Source organism: Uloborus diversus, chromosome 5, assembly GCF_026930045.1.
Source record: "Uloborus diversus isolate 005 chromosome 5, Udiv.v.3.1, whole genome shotgun sequence".
Classification (NCBI taxonomy): domain Eukaryota; kingdom Metazoa; phylum Arthropoda; class Arachnida; order Araneae; family Uloboridae; genus Uloborus; species Uloborus diversus.
The window spans coordinates 11,021,261-11,042,763 of record NC_072735.1 but is presented as its reverse complement, the minus strand read 5'-3'; the positions used below and the strand labels follow the sequence as shown (position 1 = coordinate 11,042,763).

General features: G+C 30.8%; 1 protein-coding gene across 1 annotated transcript in view; it reads right to left on the bottom strand.

Moving 5' to 3' along the window:
* Positions 1–9,215: 9,215 nt before the first annotated feature.
* The window catches only part of LOC129222805 (paired amphipathic helix protein Sin3a-like), a 56,644-nt gene continuing 44,356 nt past the window's right edge, over positions 9,216–21,503 (bottom strand). The window contains exons 22-28 of the mRNA XM_054857351.1: positions 19,517–19,716; positions 19,250–19,433; positions 16,252–16,421; positions 15,792–15,971; positions 15,175–15,347; positions 14,268–14,622; positions 9,216–11,765 (exon numbers count right to left, since the gene is read on the bottom strand). Coding sequence (XP_054713326.1) covers positions 11,541–11,765; positions 14,268–14,622; positions 15,175–15,347; positions 15,792–15,971; positions 16,252–16,421; positions 19,250–19,433; positions 19,517–19,716 — 1,487 coding nt within the window. The 3' untranslated portion in view covers positions 9,216–11,540. The remainder of the gene's footprint in view (positions 11,766–14,267; positions 14,623–15,174; positions 15,348–15,791; positions 15,972–16,251; positions 16,422–19,249; positions 19,434–19,516; positions 19,717–21,503) is intronic.

Here is a 21,503-nt window from a genome sequence, read left to right as displayed (position 1 = left end):
GGATGGAATGCAACTATTTCAATTTCATTTTTCCTATTCAGACACAATGTTAAATAACTTTTTTACTGCAATTAAAAAATATTGACAAAAAAAGAAAAAAACACATTTGGATCTAATGAATCGAAATAACCAAAATACCTCACTTGTAAACATTAAATATTCAAGAAGTCAATAAAATATTCAATGTTAAACTCACTAAACATATTAAAATAAAATAATATGCTTCATAATGTTTATGATTCAAATATTTTTTATTCACAACAGTACAATTTAAAAAAAAAAACGTAAAGGAATGAAAATTTTGTAATTAATTAGAGCAGCAATGATCAATCTGTGGTCTGCAGCTTTTGTTAGTAGCCCTGTTACAGAAATGTATGGAGGCAGTCAAAAAACATAGGAAATTGTGAATTTATTTTCATGCAGTACAACCTAAAAGAAAGGACTGTTTTAATTTTTAATAAATACTTATAGATTAGTTGGTGCCTGAGAAAGATTTTTTAGAAGATGAATTCATCAATATTATTAAAGATTACAATGCAGATTAATCTTTATGTTGAGATCTGTGTGATCCATTTGTTCGGCGTCTAAAGATCTAAAAAATATTTAAGCACAGCTTTGGTAAAGGATATATGCTGCACATGATAAAATTAGACCACTAAAAGAAAAATACATATAGAAGGATCGGCTCAGAAATAAAAAAAAAAATGCAAGGGGATTCTATTTCAACAGAGAAAAATAATAATGCATAACTTTATCATTTCCATTCCAGGGCTTTGCAGATAAAAATTTCTGAATTTAACAAATTTGTTAAAAATGTTTGTTGTAGTATATGAAACCAAAAAAGATATATATACATACGTATGTGTCCCAAAAAATGTTGTCTCCTTTGGAAGGTCTATAACGGCAGCAATTTTGGTTCGCTTTCAAGTATAATCCTCATAATACATAATAGGCAATGATTGAGTTTCAACAATGAAACTCGCGCCACAGCATGATAATTTGATAATATGTTTTGGTAATGTTGAACATGCAGAGAAAGGCTGAACTTGTTAGGTAACTTAACTGTTTTACTGGTAAGACAATCATTTTAGTGGAATGAAGAATAAAAAAAGTGGTTGAAAATTAACGCCATCCACTTGAGTTTAGGGTTAAACCACTGGAGTTAGGGTTAAAATTTCATACATAAAAACATCACCATACAGGCAATTGCTTCGTTCAAATGTAGAAGAGTAGATGCAATTTTCACCTGTCATACCTTAACGGGCAACTTTCTAGTCGGTTATATAATGGCTGAAGTCAAACATAACTTTGAGTAAAGAAAATTCACTCTTTAGTGCAACTGGAAAACTGAGAACATGAGGGAAGTACAAAAAGTTAAGATAGGAGTTTAGCCAGATGTATCAAAGAAACTCACAATTATTTGCTGAATACATTTAGGGAGGAAAGAATTGCTAAGAATTTTGCTGAGAACCAGCTCGGATGACTAAGATAATCCACAGCCTTACATGATAAGGAATGTCTGAAATACTCCATCAACATCCTAGAAAATCTGTTTGGCAATTGGCTTGTGGGACAGTGTCTATCACATTTTGAACTGTATCCATAGGAAGAATTTTATTCCTAGATTCGTACACTCTTAATGAAGATTATCACGAGTGGAGAATTGTTTTTGAGTGGTACTGTGCATAAGACAATCAACTTTCATGCACCCTCCCCTACAATTTTTGAATTTGACCTTGTTTTTCTGTGGGGGCATGACAAGCATAATGTTTGTAACACAAAACTTGCTAGAGTCAATGAGTTGAGAGTAACATCTGAGAGGAAATGTGTCCAAATGCTAATCCAAGTGCCTAAATCACAATAGGCAAGCAATTTGAACATTCTCACTTTTTTCGGATGTCTTTTCATCCATAAACTCATTTCTTTTACACTTGAAAAAGACGTTCCTTATAACACCAAAACGCGTGTCTTCAGTAATCTGCACAATTTGTGCTTTCTGATGTTATTTCTTACTTTACTTTTCAGCACAAAGGAATTAATGCTTTATCTAACTCTCGTTAATTCTCTGGTTTCTACTTTGGTTCACTTTATTTTTAGATTTGAACTTTTTTTTAAAAAATAATTTATCAGTTTTAAAATGCGTTGTCAGCCCAAATTTTCAGAAATTTCGGATCAAACACCCTTGGCAAAGTGATCACTTTCTTTAAAAAAAAAAATCTAAGGACAAAACGGAAGATGGCAGGGAACAAGGAAATGTGTTTTGTATGGCATTTTAATTTCTTTGTTTGTATTTAGAATAATTGATATTGTGTGCCAGAACAAAAAATTCAAAATTATTTAAAAAATTTAAATTAATGCCCTTCCTCCCCTTTTGACAATGCTAAATTTTTGAGACTTGTTTTTGATTTTCATTGGGTAAATACCCTTGTAGATATTAAAAAATAATCTGTTGGCAACTATGTTGAAAAATAGTTGATGAAATATTCTCTCATGTGAATTTCTTCTTTCCCCAGTGATTCACTTATATTAGGTGCACATGAAGGTTGATATTTTCATCACTAAAAAAAGAGTTGACATTTATCAGATTTCAAACTTTTCCACAAACAAATGTGCACCACACCCCAGTGTTGCCAGATTGGGGGGAAATTTCCCCATTTTGGAGAAATCTGGTGCCCTCTGGGGAAATGGGTTTTGAGGGGAATTCTTTGGGGAAATTTTTTTTTCTTGGGGGAAAACCTGGGGGAAAAAACCCCTCAAGGAAAAAAGAATTTTTTTCGTATTTAGATTCGCGTCAAGAAGTAGTAGTTACATTGTATCAAACAGCGTTGGTTTAGCTCTACTGAACTTTATGGAATTCGCATTATGTGGAATATTATGCTGTGGAATTCGCATTAATGTTCTGCGTGAGTAACTAGTTGATACGTGAAAAGGTTAAAAATAAGTGTGATGAAGAATGTTCTTGGATAAATATATACAAAAATCAGTTTGAATATACATACAGAAGCAGAGTAATAAATGCAAGTAGAAAAAAAAACATTTGGCTATTTCTTATCTCTCGGTCAGGCGCTTGTATTTATGACTAGTGGCACCCGCATGGCTTTTCCCATAGTAGAAAATTAAAAGGTCTTTTGGTTTGCCTGGTACATGAACAAATAAAGTATGATGAATTTCTCGTCAATTGGTTTGCCCATGTTAAGGTTCCACGTTATGATACTCGTCCATCTCATGATAATTTTGCTCGGGAAAATGTTCTTAAAATTGGAATAGAAAAAGAACAAAATTGGATTTTCGAAAAATTGCTTAAAGGTGCACACCCGCATGCTACAAACTAATTTTTTGCCAAATTTCGTGAAAATCGGTCCGAACGGTCTAAGCGCTATTCGCGTGACAGAGATCTTGACAGACAGAGAGATATCCAGACAGAGAGACTTTCAGCTTTATTATTAGTACAGATAAAGAAAGATATTGATAAAGAAGACAAAAAAAAAAGCGAAAATGGGAAGAAAAAAAAAGTTGGGGAATTTTCTAAGAAAATTTGGCTATTTGGGGAAAAAAATTTTTTGAAAGAGGCAAAAATATTAGAGGATATTGATTCCTTTTCTGAAAATATTAGTGGAAAAATAATTTTTGAATTTGGGGAATTTTGGTAGAAAACATCACTTTTTGGGGAAAAATTGGAAGGGAATTGGGGAAATCTGGATTTGACCATCTGGCAACACTGCCACATCCTTGTGCAAATTAATTGAAACAAAGTATTATTTTCATTAATTTAAAAATTATTCCAGTATTCTTCACCAATAATACGAAAATTTTTAATAGCATGGATGGGATGAATAAATCCATCACCTATTATCGATTCCCACCAATCAGAGAGGTTCTGAGAGTACCATGTGCAGGAACTTCCTCAGATGAAAGCTGCAGTTACGATCACGTCAGTTGAGATTTCAACGTCGTCAGCAATGGATGTGACACCACAAAAGCACACAAAGAGTTACTCTTTCCGAACATACGCCGAAGAATTATAGAGAGATTTTGAAGATATTTGGAGTTAGTATTGCAACTATGAGCCATATTACAAAACAAAATAGAGAAACAGGATCAATATTTCTAAGTGGAGAGGGAAATGCGGCTGAAAATTGAAAACAACACCATGAGATGACTCTTTTCTACTTATGCAAAGTTAAAAAGACCCTTGAAAGACTAGTGCAGAATTTAATAGAGATTTAAAAGAGCATGGAATAAATATTAGCTCATCTGCTGCTCGAAGGGGCGTTATTGCAGACAGTCGGCCAACCTATCGGTTTTTGAAGAAACAGCTTCTGACTGAAAGAATGAAAAAAAAGCACTACTTGTGGGAGTTAAAACTATAAGAACTGGACTGTTGAAAATTGGAGAAAAGTTTCATTTAGTGACGAAAGTCATTTCATTGTCCAAGGTCAATGAACTCAACAAGTGCGGAGATGTCTAGGAGAAATATCTCATATTGCCACATGAACCAATTTGTAAAATTTGTTTTTTGGAATTGTTTTGGTTACAACGGGGTTGGCTGTTTGCAGCCTGTTGAGGGTGTGATGCGTTCTGAGCAATGTATTACTATTCTGTAAAACAAAGGTTTTACCAGAGCTGAAAAACGATACCTGGATGGAACGGGGATTTTCCAGCAGGATTTAGTCCCTTGCCATACGTATTAAATGGGCAAGAAATTCATGTCTGAGAACCAAATTGAGACATTGGAATGGCTAGGGAACTCTCCTGATATGAGCCAAATCAAGAATCATAGGGCTAAAGGATATGAAGCCATGCAAGAATCGCCTATTGCTTGAGGACTGTTCAACTATGAGAAGCTAATCACAGCACTAATTCATGTTTGGTACACGGACACAAATACAGTAAAACACCTCTAATGCGGACACTAATTGGACAAATTTTTTTGTCCACAATAGAGGGGTGTCCGCAGGACAGGGGTTTAACAAAGTTATATGCATTGGAATTGGGGAATTAAATGTCCGTATAAGAGGGGTGTCTGCACTTGAGGGGTGTCCGTTAGGAGAGTTTTTCCTGTATTATAAATAACTATAAAAATTGATGGATTCCATGCCAAATTGCTTCAAAATGTTAATAAAGAGTTGTGAAGATCATATAATCAGGGTGCAAGTGGGCTCAAGTAAAATTTTCTGAAGACTGAAATTTTCGGGAGCTCAACTCCCCCCTGCCCCCTCATGAATACTCTTCAAATATGCATGCGAAAATCCTTGAAATCATTTTAAAAAAAAAAAGACATTTTAAAAGTTTTTATTTTTTATACATAATTTTTCAGTTTTAGAATGTTGCCAGATTAAAATTTTCGGAAAGGGCAACCCAAAAGTTTCGGAAATGTCAAAAATTTCGGATCACAAACACCCCTGATATAATGTACTAAAAACTTTTGATTTTGTATAAATTTAAATAAAGTACCATTTCTTCTTCAGTTTCTCAATTTTTTTGCATTTGTTTCAATTAATTTGCACAGCGTGTAGTTTCGAAAGTCAGAGGTAATTGGGTCACACATCAACCAAATTTCTGAAAGCTCCGACTATCTGGAAAATTCAAAGCAACTAAAATATTATGATTTATGTATGATTTACGAATGTTCACCTTTTGCTTCCTTGTGCAATAAATAAGAAGTATTGTCATCAACGAAAAAAAAAATTCAGCATACTTTTCCATTTAAATTACCTCCTGAACCAACTTCGAACAGTTTTTTTTTTTTTTTTTGTTTCAAAGTATTTATGTGTGCATCTTTGTAGACAATCAAGATAAATGCATTTCTCTCCACATTTCAATTCTGAAAAATTTTGCAGCGACTATCACGCCTTGCAAATCCCCCCTACAGCTCCAGAGGATAAAAAATCAGATTTTAATGCAAGACAATTTTTAGCTGTGGAAAAAAGGCTTTAAAACATAAAAAAACCTCAATCTAGACCAGAACTTCAGCCTTTTGAATTTTAACTGTGCCGGTATTTGTACAGGGGTGTGAGATCACCCAGGGGCCTAAAAAAAAGCCTTGCAGACTAGTTTTTCTGGATAAGAATCTTTCAAATGCTATGTTCACAATGAATTTTACTATTCACTCAGTAGCTGGTTGAAGCTAGCAGATATTCTGGCCAATTTGTGACTGTTTCAGTGTTCTTATTTTTTAATAATCACTAAGAATTCTGGAAAAACAATTAATAGAACTGATAAAAACTTTTATTCAATTATTGAAAATAGAAGATTTCCAAGTACTTATAACAGAGCAAAGATTTGCACACATATGTGTACAATGATGAAACTTTTTAAGTGAGATAAACAATTTTTTAAGGAGAGAAGACTTTCTCCAGCAGAGACCTCCAAGCATCGTGTTTGGAGAGAGTTTTTTTTATGAGGGAGAAAAAGTAGCAATATATCACTTTTTCAATAAGATGATATATTTATCTTAATATATCACTATTTCAGACTTTTGTGTATTCCTATAAGTAAAAGTTATCAGTAAAGTAAAATCCTTAAAGCGAAAATTCCTATCAGTTCTATGATACATTTTTTTTCACAACTATATGAAAACTTCTTAACATTCTTGTAATCCCACTAAATTTAAATTTTATGCCAAAATTTAATAAAAGTTTTAAAAATCTGATACATATAATATATATTATTTCTTTAAGGTGTTTGTGGGAGTGCCATAACTTCCTCAATGTTTCATCAAACCCCAATAGTAAGGCATCATTAAAAAAAAACATTTTCCACTATTTCCTACAAAAATTAAAGAGACAATTCATACTTTGGTTATTTTGTCAAAAATACCGATTTATTCTGTTTTTTATTATGACTGAACAGACATCCCACGCCTTGGTTGTGAATTCAGAAAATACATAGCTTAAAAATAAAAAAACCAGTTGCCAGTTTTTTTTTTTTTTTTTTGCAAATTTAACCGTTTTGTTTTCAAACTTTTTTTTAGGCTTTAAAACATCCTTAGTTCACAGTTCCATCCCCATCACACAAGCACGAAATTTCAAGAAAAAGGTCATTTTTTCCTCATGAGTAGAAAAAAAAAATTATAAGTTTAGGAGGTTTTAAGGGATATAGAAAAGATTGAACTTCATGAGTTGTTCAGGGCAAATGTTTAAGGGAATAAATATATAGTGTGTGGGCACATAAAAGTAAAAAATTTTGGAACCGTCATTTCAAACAATATTAATATGATTTTGGTTTCTTCTTGCAATTCAGAACTGATGACTTTTTAGTTAAAATGTTCAGTAACTTTTAAACAGAATCACCCCAGATCAATTCTTTATAATTATAAAGAATTGACCCTGTATAATTAAATAACAATTATAAAGAACTGACCCCGTATAATTAAATAACAATCTAACTGATAATGCAAAAAAAAAAAAAAGGGGGGGGGGGGAATACATATTGTCAATTATCTGAACAAGCACCAAGAAATTATTTTTAATAGTTACAGATCTAGAAATTTTTGAACTGTCAAAAAGATGGTCACAAAGTTGTTGTTAAATGCAGCAATGATTGAGTTAAATACCTTCCATTGTCCTAGATATATATATATATATATATATATATATATATATATATATATATATATATATATATATATATATATATATATATATATTTTAAATTTATTTATTTACTTTTTAGCTCTTTTTTGAAGTAGCTATTAATTACATGAAACTTAGTTCTGTTTAAAAAATATTGATAGTTGAGTTAGATTGAGGAAAAATAAGAACAGTCTCATAATAAGTATTTAAAAATACATATTGTAGGAAACTTAGTCATTCAATTAGATTGATTTCAAGCATAGAATGTGAATGATTTTCAGATGGGTCTGCTTTTGCCTACAAGATTTTCGTAAAGGGCTCGTTTTTCAAATTGGGAGTTTTACGAAATGTCTTTTTTCAGATTATCTTTCGGAACCCAATCTCTTAACCAAGGAAAATAGCAGCAAAGGTGTGTTTCAACACTTCTTTGGGTACCAAAATGTAGCTTTTGCAAAATTTGTACATGGGTACACCGATGGGAGCTCACTGAGACCTTTTTAATGTTCTCATATAAAAGCAAATTTCGTCTGATGATTCAGTAAATTTAACAACAACATAAATGCAGTATAGTAATTTTTAAATGCAAGAGTATAATTTTTTGTTAGATGTGTGTCTCATACAAGTATTTTATCATTCTGCAAAATTTGGAGTGTTTGGCAAATTGAGAATTTTCCCCATCCCAAAAATTGATGCTCAGAACGACCCTGAATTTGTGATTGTAAGAGTGGATTCTTCCATAAAAATTTGAATTAAAAAGAACTATTTATAAAACAATTACAAAATAGTAGCAAAAACCATTTTGAATGCCTAAAATCCTTTACTGTATTATTTTAACCCCTTGACACTTGGACTGATTCCTTCACGTACGTCAGGGGTGAACTCATAACCTTTTCTAGTTTGAGATCTCGAATTAGAAAAATTTAAATCTCCAGAGTCATTATCAGTTTTATGTTTGTGTAAATGGGGATTTTATTTTCCAGAATCAGAATGGTGTTCCAGTAAGTTCTGGCCTCCCAATTCAACCCACGTACATATATATCAATAATTATTGCAAATTTGTATTTTCATATTCCATTTGAAATAAGATGAGGATACTGCTGCTATTTATTTATAATCAAGAAATTTATGCATAATTTTTATACTCTTATCTATAGGTAATGATCCATTTTTATATACCATACTCCACAAAAGGTCACAATGCCTGAGCTGTCATGTGATCGAAGCTATGAGATGAAATGTGATTGATAAGTCTCACATAGCCAGATTTCCCTTAGCCAAAAAAGAGTTTTACAAAAAAATGAAAACGAGTTCAGAAACAAAAAATGTTCTGTATGCATTGAATGTCTAATAGTTCTTTGTGATAAATTAGGACATACTCATTCTACATCTTGGATGTCAAAGGATTAAGACGGCTAACTTTTGCTAGGGATTTTAATTTTGTATATTTGATTTTGTAAATAGGATATTGCAGCAATGCATAAAAAGGTAAGTTTATAATAAAATAAGAACAAAAATCTATTTTCAAAAAAAAGGGAAAGGGCATTAAGATCTTTGGAGAACACTCAATAATTAATGAGTTAATGTTAAATTAAAGTAGAAAAGGGGAAAAAGGAAGAGAGAGAAAAAAAGACAGGGAATTTATTTAACTTAATATACAATTAATTCTATGAACAGAATTCCTTCATTTATGATTTTTACAGGCAATAATATTGAACAGAGGAAAAATAGTTATAGAGAGAAAGCTACAACTTTGCAAAAACGTAAATAAGATTGATCAAATTATAAACTTCTCTTTCAAAAGTGGAAATGCAGCAAAGTTAACTTCAGTTATGTTTATTTCAATACAAATATTTATTACTGAAATGGCTTCTCCTGGTTTCAAGTCTTGAGAATTATTTATGACCAAAGTAGTAAATTTCAATTTTAAGTTGAAATAATTAGGATTACTCATTTAAGAAGAGCAAAACATATCTAAACATTCATTGAAAGTAAAATATCTAGGGCCTTTAAAGATAAAATTATTTGTGAAATTTCATTCACATGAAAAAATACCCGTTTCTTTCATTTAAATTACTGAAGTTGGACTATAATACAAATTTAGTTAAATTTCCTAGCGTAGGAATAAAAAACTAAAACTTTCATTGATTACCTTATTTCTTTTTTAAAGGAAAATATTCTTTGCAGAGAAAGGGAATAATTAGACATGAATATTTTTATTTTTTCAGCTTAACAGAGCCTAGAATTTCAGAACATCAAACTCTTTTACAACAATTAAAAAAAAAACATAATATATAAAAAATTGGAATTAAGAGTAAAAATTATACTGTCTGGGAGAGTATAATTTTTTTTAGGACAGTGGTGCCCAACCTTTTTCTGCCCAAGGGCCGCACCTCATATTAAAATCATTCTCGTGGGCCAGAATACACATAAAATTTCAAAATATTTCATTCTTTTCTAACTAGCATAATAAAATATGCAAAACAAACAAACAAACAAAAAAAAATCACAAACCAAACATTGTTGTTGTCTCTTACACAATGTTTATTTTAATGTAAATGCATGTGTTTCAGAAACCAATTTCTGAACAATGTGGCTTTAAATTTGACATATTTTCACTAATAGTGCCCTTCAATTTGTAACATTGAACAAAACAACGGGCCACACCGATCAGTTTGCGGCTGGATTTGGCCCGTGGGTTGTAGGTTGAGCACCATTGCTTTAGGACATTTATGCATTCAGAACTCAACATTAAAAAAATATATATATACAATGTGTTTTTAAGTTTGATAAATCAATTAAAAATTTTTAAATCGAAATTCAAAGTAATGCTTTGCGAGAGGGGGTTGTAATTCTTGCATATTAATTATTTAAAAGTAAAATTTTACAGAAGCTTTTATTCTTTACAGTATTTAAAACTAAAGAGGAGAAAATATAGCTTATGTTTTTCCATAGATACTAAGTCTTGTTTATGCATTTCATGTTCTATAAATCAGCATATATTACACACCAAAGAATGTCATTATTTTTAACAATTGAAATATAAAATCACCACTAAACAAATCAATTGATAGCTTCAATGTAAAATTACTTGTTTTGAAGAGAAATATATCAATATATAAAATTAAGAAAAAAAAAATATATTTCAGATATTTGAAAACCATTTTAACAACAATGTAAAACATACAAACACATAAACTCATGATTTTTAAGATGAAAAATTTACAAGAACATTGAGGGTGATAAAAACTTTCATATGATTCCCTCTGGCTTATAGTAAGTCCTTACATTCAGGTGGCAACATTATCACTTGAAGAAACTATATCTTTTCTTACCTTTTATGATCTCAAGGTACAAAAATACCGCATAATGTAAAATATTTCACAATTTTTTTTTCAACCAGTGTTTTGTACAATGGAATAAATTTTACAGTCAGATGTTTTATGCTAAAAAAAGCTACCATGAAATAATTACATTCTTACAGGGTGTTCAAATTAAATATTCATTGAACACCGTTTGAATAAAAATAATTTGTTTTGTTGAATAAAATCAGCATATGTTTTTGGCAGCTGCTTCATTCATATTAAAATTAAAAGCAGTATCATCTGGTCCACTGACGTTTTCTTGTGCTTTTGCAGCATGACATGAGAGTTCAAGAAAACATTCAATTTGAAATGTGTCAATGGGATATACAATGCAATGCACATGAAATGAATGTCTAATGCAGAATATTTTTCTTGTCAAACAATGTTTCGTCGCAAGTGATACGGAAGAAACTCAATGCAAGATGTTTGTCTCATTAAATAAAATGCTATAGTCAATGAAACAAAATTAAGTGCACATAACACGTTATGATTGTAATGTTAATGAAAGAGGAATCTATCCTTAGTCTTTAGTAATGGTTTCAGTTTGTATTTGCACATGAACAAGTTCAAGAAAGCACGGGGATATATTTTAATCTAGAATGATTCAGGTTTTCTCACGGGCCTGCACTTTGTACCGATTAAAACTGGAATATGGAGGCTTTGTGAAATTGTCTACACGAATGCAAGTAGTAGGTATATTATCTTCAGTCAACCCTAACAACCAGTTTTTGCACCATTTTTCTTGATCTTCTTGTACATTTTCTAAGAGCCATCTCTGATGCCACTCATGAAATCGTTTCCCCAACTTCTGTGAAACTTTTTGGTGAGACTAGAAAAGAGAAATAAAATAATAAACGTGGTTTAAATACAATGGCAAAAACTTGGGAAAAATGGACAAAAGCAATATAGTTCTCTATGCAATAGAATTGAAATTTGAATCAGAATATTAATTAGGTATTATTTTATTAGTATTAATTTAATAAATAAAAAAAAAAATTTAAAATATAAAAACTCAAACTAGGTTGAAAATGGATGTTTAAAAACTTGCTTTTTGTTATACAATGTTGATAAAAATGTAACATTCTTTATGTTCTGATGTAATAAACTGGACTGAATTTGATGAGATTTAACTATTTTATGAGAATACTTTTTCTTATTAAAGTTGGAAGTTTAATATGAGCTATATTTTTTTCTTTTTTTTCATAGTCATATTACATTTTGATTATAATTTGAATTTCTTTACACTTCTATTAAAAATTAACTAAAAGACAAAACTTATTATTACAACCGTTAATTGTTTAAACCTTTGCACAAAAGCCAGTGAGTTATTTTATTATTATCTTCTGCTATTTTACCCATCTGCAATCAGTGTATTAACTAATATACATTTCACTAAAATAGTACAGCATCTGTATTTAACTACCCAAGTGATAAACTGAATGTTGTAAACATTACTTGTAAACATTTGACCTACATGATATTAGTGTTAAAAATAGTGAAAATTAAAATGGTTACAATGACCATAAATAAATCATGTCTATTTCTGTCACTTTGGCAAAAAAAAGTGGCATACCCCCCCCCTTTTTTTTTTGCTAGAATGGTTCTTAATTTTTTTCCCACAGTTATTAGTAATAAAACAACAATTGTCGCACACTATCAAATATAACAAGTCTATCGCAGCAACAACATTTTGTGAAAATATAGCCTCTGGTGTCTTAAGGGACATGTGACATTTTAATTACAGGACTAATGACATAATAATTTAATATGGCTGACATCTGACATACTTGAACGTTCAAAAAAAAAAAAAAAAAAGTCAAAGGAATTGAGGTTTGGAAAGCTAAGCTCTTGTTGAACATGTTCAATTCACTTGCTAACAGGGTTCGCCAAATTGGACCCAATGGTTTTTTTTTTTTGAAAAAACCCATTTAAAAAACCCATTATTTAACCCACTTTTGGGTTTTTTAAAATTTTCTGAGAAGTTTTTTAAAACAATAATTAATTTAAATACTTTCACAATTTAAACTTCTTTTTTATTTGTTCTTCACCACAGACAATGGACATAAAAAAGGAATTTTGAACTTCAATAGTATTTTTTAACTCTTAACGGCATTAAAAAAATACTTCAAAGATTTTAAATAAATATATTTAACTTTTTCTTTAACTGGTCAATAAATAACTCAAATTTTCTGGACTAAGTCCTGTCACGTCTGATTTTCTCGATATTTGTAGATTGTACAGAAGAAACTACGCTAGCTATAAGTCTTTCATGTGAATTATTTTCTGCAAACCAACATGTCACAAATCTCCAATAAACAACGTATATGTTTTAGAAATTAACAGGTTTTTCAAACGGTCGAACAGAAAATAGAATAGGATGTACAATACTTTCATTATCTTACAAAAAGTTTAATATTTCTTACTCTGTACACAGAAATAGAAACAGTCAACATGAAGTTCAAAGAAATGTCTTGATTAAGCTGAATCCAGTAAAAAGGGATTTAAACTACTTTGACGTTCTACAGTAGTTTTGCATAACAAAATGAAATGCAATAAAGTAAAATGCAAAAAAAAAAAAAAAAAAAATGTAGTAATCACTTGAGAAGTAACTTTGCCCTAACTGTTGGTAATCATGGAAACTAAAAAATCTTAAACTTCACCATTCTTGGGTTTCGTTGTCTTTTTTACTTTTCTTCAGAAAACGCTGAATTTTCCAGTATTTTTACCCCAAGACAATTTTTGTGCTTTGTCCATATACTTACACTACAATATACTACACGCACCCCATTTTCCCTAAAAAAAAAGACAAAAAAACCCACATTTCTTTAAAAAAAACCAGCTTTAGTTGTTTTTTTTTGGGTTGTATTTAAAAAACCCAAAAAACCCTGGGTCCATGGGCTTTTTAAAAAAACCCCGGGTTTTTGCCAACCCTGCTTGCTAAATATAGTAATTGAGTCAATTTGCGATGCATAGAAAAATCCTGAAATAGTATGATCAGCCCATTTTACCACACTATGGCCATACACCTCATATAAAAGGACTACAGAGAGCTACAGGAAAACAAGAGTATATCCCCTTTGCCTCCCCTCCAATTAGAAACATTTGAAATGATGAACTGCATACTACAAAACGAAAAAAAAAAAAAAGAAAAAAAGAGATCATTTAAAATGCACTCTGAGAAATATATTTAAAAAAAATAATAATAATAAAAACTTTAAGCACAACATATTAAATCCATGTTTTAACAAAAAAAATCTCTTAACAATTGAATTGTAGCTGGAATAAAACAATAATGTATTGTCATCACTAATCAACAAAATTTAATTCTCACCTGCAAAGCTTTTGAAAGACTCTTTTTCCTATACAAACATTCTTCACTGTCTACAATCCATGTCATTTTGTATGAATTCACATTAAATCTGCACCCATAGCTATTAGATGTCGAGTCCCCATTCTCGGTTATTTTATTCAGCCTGGTTCTTTCCAGATACTTAGCTTTAGCATTTAATCCCACTAAACCTTTCACAGCTTCACCGGCACCACCATCTTCTAGACGGCTTAAATCTATCTTACTCTCATCGATTTCATCTTGAATATTTTGCAAACTCAAGTCATTTTCTTGAGAGTAGTCAGTTTCTTTTTCTTCATTCATATTTTTGGCATGATTCAACCAATTATTGTTCTGTCTAAAAAACATAATGAAAACATTTCCTATTTTAGATTAAAATATGATTTAAAAAAAAGTGAATACAAAACATCTAAGAATGATGGGCTAAATTTCAAGGAGGAAAAGTAGGATTCCTGCCATTCAGACATTAACATAAATGATTAACGAAATTAGTGAGAAGAGATGACAGCAAAAGAAAAGAAAGACTCCATCCACTATTACAAAAAAGCACCAGAAGAGGAGGACAGATTTGATAAAGATACAAGTTCAGAAAGAGCTTTAAAAAATGACTTGTATAAAAACGTTTTAAAATAAAAAAAATTTAAAAAGAGAAAAAAATTAATGAGGAAACTTGTAAAACTAAACAAAACAAATTAAACTAGAAAAACAAATACTTAAATGAAAATATGATCTAAAACAAATGTGATATACGATATCACACCAACTCCCTACACCAGATATTATGCTCAGAACTTTTAAATATTCCTTTTGGATAATTTAAGTTACATTTTTTTTTATTAAATAAAAAATGATAAATTGAGCAAATACTGAAAAATGTTTAATAAATTACCTTGGAAGAAATATTGGATTTTTCGCTAGTTTGTCTTTGAGTATGTTGGCAATATTGTCTTCACAAACATATTTTCTTACAAATGCATTCCATTTATTTACAGCGCTTTGGTCTTCTGAAACATCAGAATCTGTGTCTAGGAGCTCAATGGTCAGTTTGCATTCTTGTTTATACTGTAAGTATCAATGATAAATTTAAAAGAAGAAAATAAAAAAGCTAGTCAAATTACAGTTTGCAACCAAATATTTTGATTTACTTGGTTTTATATTTAGTTATTGCTCACAATACAACTTACCAGGGTGGTTAAATTATGAAATATGTTAACAAAAGTCTTGCTTTAGTCTGAAGTTCAATTTAAATTAAGTAATTATAAACTTGTGAGCATGTAACTAAAAGCACTCAGCATCAGGGCTTTTATATATGTGAATACAGATATCACTCTGTTTTATCTACTAGAGCTAAAGAGTTTCCTGTTTTTCTTAGGTCACACAGCAATATTTGATATTTAAAACTTCCATTACCTTTGCTCAAATTTTGAAATGTTTATATACAACTGAACTGCTGTTATATTCAATAAATGTTATGCAAATAAAAATGATTTCAAAATCGTCACTTACCACTATTATTTTGAACAAGTTTTCATCACTCAATTGTTCTGCCTTCTTTTGGTATACAAGTTCAACTGTAGAACGGAGAGATGATGTTGAACATGCACCACCTGTTGCTTTATGCTTTGCCTCTTCAAGAAACAGATTAGTCAACTGAGTACAAGGATCATCTCCAACTATGTGTTGAAGCTAGAAATTAAAGTTGAAAAAAAAAAAAATTAAATGCTAAATGAAAACATTCATACATCCTTTAAGGCTTTGTTTGAAGACACACTTTTTTTTTCAGCCGACACAGTTCCGTCAACACTTGTTGAAATAAATTCTAGGTGGCCTCAAACAAACCACTACACCTCAAAGGGTTGAAGAAAAGAAAAATAAACACAAAATAGTTGTTTCATCTGAATAATGTGATTCAACAACAAAAACAAGCTAAAAGGTTAAAGACTACAACAGTATTTGATCTGCTCACCTGCCTCACAGCATTTTGAATAACTTTATCCAGGGTGAAGCCGAGATATGCATGTATACCAAACATTTCCCTCAAATTATCCTCATATTGGCTGCTTTCAATATTTCCATCCAGTAAGTTTTTTACCATATCCAAAAATGTTGGATAATAAGAATCTATATCAATGTTAGCTACAAATAAAAAGAAATACAATCAGTTTTTCTGTTTTTAATATGCATTACAATAAACCTTAAAAATGAGAAGTTGTGTTAAATGCAAGTAGTTAACAAAACTATATACAGGTGAGCTACTTAAAAAATGACAAGAAAGAAATGTCTTAATTTTAAAGTAAATATGAAATAAATAGTAAAAAGCTATATTAAATGCAAACTATACTAAAAGGAATAAGTTTCAATTGTAAATGAAAGTTGCTAGAAAATCAGAATTTAAAAACAAATAAAAATACAATGAAACAGTAAAATCTAACAGTTTTGTTTAATTTTGTAGCATCAAAATTTTGTTGTTTATCAGCAAAAAACCTGATTTTCAGTACTTATTTCAACTTCTAAAATCAAATAAGTAGCATTGATAAAACATTCCACTTACCAAACAAAATTTCCGAAATCCAGACACCAGAACACATTTCTGATGTTTTGATTTGCTTTATTCGAAAATATAATTACACAACAATCTAACAATAAATGAAATTATTTGCACTAAAATTGCCATTCCCATTTTTTTGGAGGAGTGAAATAAAGATACAAAAATAGTAAAAAGGTATTGATTGTCTGGTGGTTTTGAATGCCTTGGAAAAAGCCTGCTTTTTCTATTGTTTTTTAGTCATGAAAAAAAGAAAAAAAAATTGCAGTATTTTTAAAACCATTTCTACAATTTCTGTGAATGTGTTTTCTCTTGATAGTAAATAAAAGTAAGGTTTCAGAGAAATTCTGGAACGAAGTCTGTGGTGGACGTGCATCCAGGAGACCCCATAGCACCTACAGCCTTGAAATGTTGTGCAAAATTACTTCGAGCCCGGGGGTTGTGCACTTAGGGTTTCATTTTTTTAAATTCAAATTAGTTTTTTTGTAATTAATTTTTTAAGCTTCTTTTCGTAATTTGCCTATTAAAGGGGTGAAAAATTACTTGCACATATTAACATTATACATCCTTAGAAAGAATAGAATTTTTCGCATTCTATGCAATTTGTTTCAATGCTATAACTTAATCACGGTGGGAGTTATATGCTTTTTTTAGTTCGAACTGTTTTAGGCTTAGCTAAAATTTAGGTACTACTTTCTTCATTAAATCTATCAGTAAAAAGCAAAGGAATTGTCCCACAGTTTTTATTTTTACACCACTGAAAAGAGCGGCTTATTTTACTCCAGATTTAACTCAACCTATGGTCGAAAACTGAACTTCTATCTCAAAAGGAAAAAAAGTTACAAGCCGTAAAAAAATAAGTTAGAATAATCTTATTTTCATTAGAATTATTGATATTTTATTTGGTGTTGCCATAGTTACTTCTTTTCGATTTGCATGTTTCTTCTTTCTTATTCACGAACGTTAAGGGTTTTGATTTTAATGGAAAATTTTAGGCTCAACTGAATTCAAGGTACGAGCTAAATAGCAAAATATTGTACTAGAGATCACAAATATGAAAGCGACTTTTCAAACGCACAAAATTGCAGTTTCTCAATGCTCATGAACCCCTTGGCCCTTACGGCTCTGCAAGTTGGTACAAGTTATTTTGAAACCCAGGGAAGGGGTGCTTTTTGTTCTAAAGGGAGCTCACAATGTGTTTTGAATCGATTTCTTTCTAATTGACAATTTAAATCTTTGTGAATCAAATATGATTGTGAAACAATTTTCGGGGGTTGGTGAGCATTAACGAGCAGGAGGCAGAGCCCCTTAGTTCTTTTTTTAAAAAAAACAAGGGTGAAAAGTACAAACTTTTTTTTTTTTTTTGAAAAATTAATTTTTAGCAATTGATTTCAAGTGTCCTCCAGTGAGTTTTGGACAAAGGAGTTTGAAAATAAAACAATAAAGAAAGCTTAATTTTGAATTGATTTATCTGCATTTTGAAAGCCTACAATATGAACACTTCAAAACTAAAAAGGCATTTTTTAAATGTCCTAGTGTTTTTCCTATATCTAAAAAGGGGCAGAGAGCTTATTGACAAAAGTGCAGAGTGCATCAAAGGTTTTCTAAAAGGGTGAAAGGTGAATTCCTCTCCTAAAAATGCCTGAGGGTAACATTATCTTTATTATACATATTATATTTGTTATATTGTGCTCCAACAACTTAACTAATTTTTGCTACCTGAACTACTATAACAGTGTTAATATTTAACTAAGATAGCTAAGCTTTAAAACAAATATAAACTCTGTTCAAGATCTTTTTTAGAAACCATTTATCAAATTTTTGCTTTTTTTTTTGAGAACAATTCAATTTTACACCGTGCAATTATTAACTGAAAGTAGGCAACTGGAACAAAAAAGCAACACTTTAGTGGCATTGCTTTAGAATTGAAGCAACAAATGAAAATGAAGTTGCAAAAGCTAACACTTTTAGAATACTCACAATGGCAAAAATATAACATACATTAGAACTGATATGAGAGTGTAAAAACTGCACATTTGTAATCATAAACATGTTTAATGCACTTCATGTTCATTACAAAACATAAGCTATTTCAAAAAAAAAAAAAAGTGGGTAGTTTCCTTTTTCTGAAATTAAAGTTTTAATTATTCACAAGTTTCCAAGTTATTCTTTAAAAGTGTGTGTCTTTTAAGAATAACTTAGGCTTATGTCTGAGTATATCTAGTTAAAAACATATATATATATATATATTTCAAATTATTGCAAAATTATATAACCTAGCTTGCCGTAAAGACAAATGTGTCGAGTTTTTCAGTGGTATTTTAAAATTCCAGTTTCCAAATTGAGCAGCCGACCAGTAATCAGAACAAATAACTGTGATTTACGCAAAGAGTATTCAAAGAAAAAGTGCAGAGCTTACTTCGAGGTTTAAGTCGAAGTGCAAGAGCTGTAGATTGCTTTCTTTCTTCTTGGTCTCTTAGTTCTTCTGCTATTAGTATCTGTGAACATTCATAGATTTTCCATAACCTTTCACAAAGTATGTGATGCAGACGGAAGAAAACATACCAATTGTTATTGGCAAACATAAGAGTATAAGATTCATCCTTAAAAAAGAGAGAGAGTAGCAAAATTAGTGACTTGTCACTTAAAAAAAAGTATATTATTTTTTTATAAATGGGAAAATTACCGGTAAGGAGTTATCCATAGTGTTGCTTTGAGCAGAGCTAAAAAATGACCTATCAGAGCTTTTATCATCATGAGATGGAGAAATATGACCAGTATTCGATGAGTCTTTAATAAAGCTATTACTGCATCCTAAATTCAAAGAAAGTAAGTCTCTATATACACTTGATTTTGGACTATCATTACCATCTTCTGTTTCCATATCTATAGAAGTAAAAAAGAAAAAGAAACAGAGCATAAGAATTTCTTATACACACATACCTCATGCCCACAGCCATTTATTATTCCCACTTTTCTCAGGAGAATACATGCAAACAATCAATACAAATGCCAAAAACAAATGTGGTTTATCATTCTCTAGGAGTTTTTACCATTTTATCTCATATCTGTATGAATTAATTAAATCCTTCACTAACACTTATCTTTCTCTTCCTTTACACGCAAGCATAAGCTAAGGTTACACCTTTTTATACCATTGCATTTTTGCATTTTACATGTTGTTTGTGTCGATCACTTTTCCGGAAAGGGTACCAAATTTAAACATTTCCTTATGATATTTCCAACATAAACTTAATGAAATCAAAATTTTAACTATTTAATCAATATTAATTTTTTACAAAAATGAAAGAAATATCTGCAGTTTTCTGGTTTTTCAGAGCATTCATTGAGCATGTAAACAACAATATTAGGCTACAAAGTCATGTTTACATAGCCTTAAAGGATTTTGTTTGCAAATCTTATTAGCAAACAACCAATTTCCGAATTTGAGAATCCAAGATAAGTACTACTACTTCATTCTGCAAGTGAATTTTAAACTGTGTATGTGCTTGAAAATGATTTAAAATTTAATTTTAATACAATCTGCTTTGTACTAAAGTAGACCTGTAGAAAGCAGAGCTTTGATTTTTGTATTTTAGTTTTCTGCTACAGAGATTTCTGGAAAATACCAATGTTTTGGGTAGCTTAATAATGGCGGAAAGTGGACTATGCCTTCACCCATTTCTTGGGCTCTTATTCCTGCAAAGAGTAAGGAAATTCAATCATAGCTTTGGTTTTTGGAATAGTGAGATTAGCTACTTTTAGTATACTTAATTAATCAATTTAGCATGTAATAAATGTGTTTTTTTTAAACATTTTGTCGGGACATGGGTGGACAGACCATTTCCCTTCTTGCAGCCCAATATAAGGTAGACTTTGAAACATAATTGTCAAAAGGAGGGAACAAGGGAAGATGGTTATATAGGCTCAAGCTGATAAATGTAAAAATTCATTGTTTCACCCGTAGAACACAGGGAGCAGTCGGGTACATCAGAGATGCTTATATGGAAGAGATAATTTCGAAGGTAATCATGTTTCTTGGAAATTTTAAAAGTAACAGAAAAAACTTACTTAGGAAGATTCATGGGGATAAGGTTGAGGAGAAGGCTGGACCACACCCTGCAGCATCTAAAGCCAGGGAATTTTATGCAAAAGTACTAGAAACCTCAAAAATGATGTAAGAAATTTGGCTGTAACGCAGAGCAAAGAGGGGCTGTGTAAGTTTACATCCTTGTTTGGCTAATTGGACAGCTCATTCATTAACAAGAATATCACAATGGCTGGACAGGGGCGGTGAGGATTTCAAATTGTTAGCCAGTAAATTAGTCATATTTTTAAAAGTGTTAGCCAAATTTCAAAAGTCTTAGCCGAAGACCAACTTTAACTGATTTTAATGTATTTTTGTCTGAAAAAATATTTAATCAGAGAATGAAGTATAACTTAACTTTTGACAATCTTTTGAGGATAAGGGGGGGGGGGGAGAATGAGGGAGATATAGTTTTTTCTATAGAAATTTCGGAGAATTTTTTGTTTGTCAATAAATTCACCAAATTAGAATTTTTTTTTGCCGAATTTATGATTTATCGCATTTGGCGTGGTGGCGAATGCTTAACACGGTCCCTGGCTGGAGTTTTACTGGAAGTTGATCTCCTAGCCATCAATGATGAGTTCCT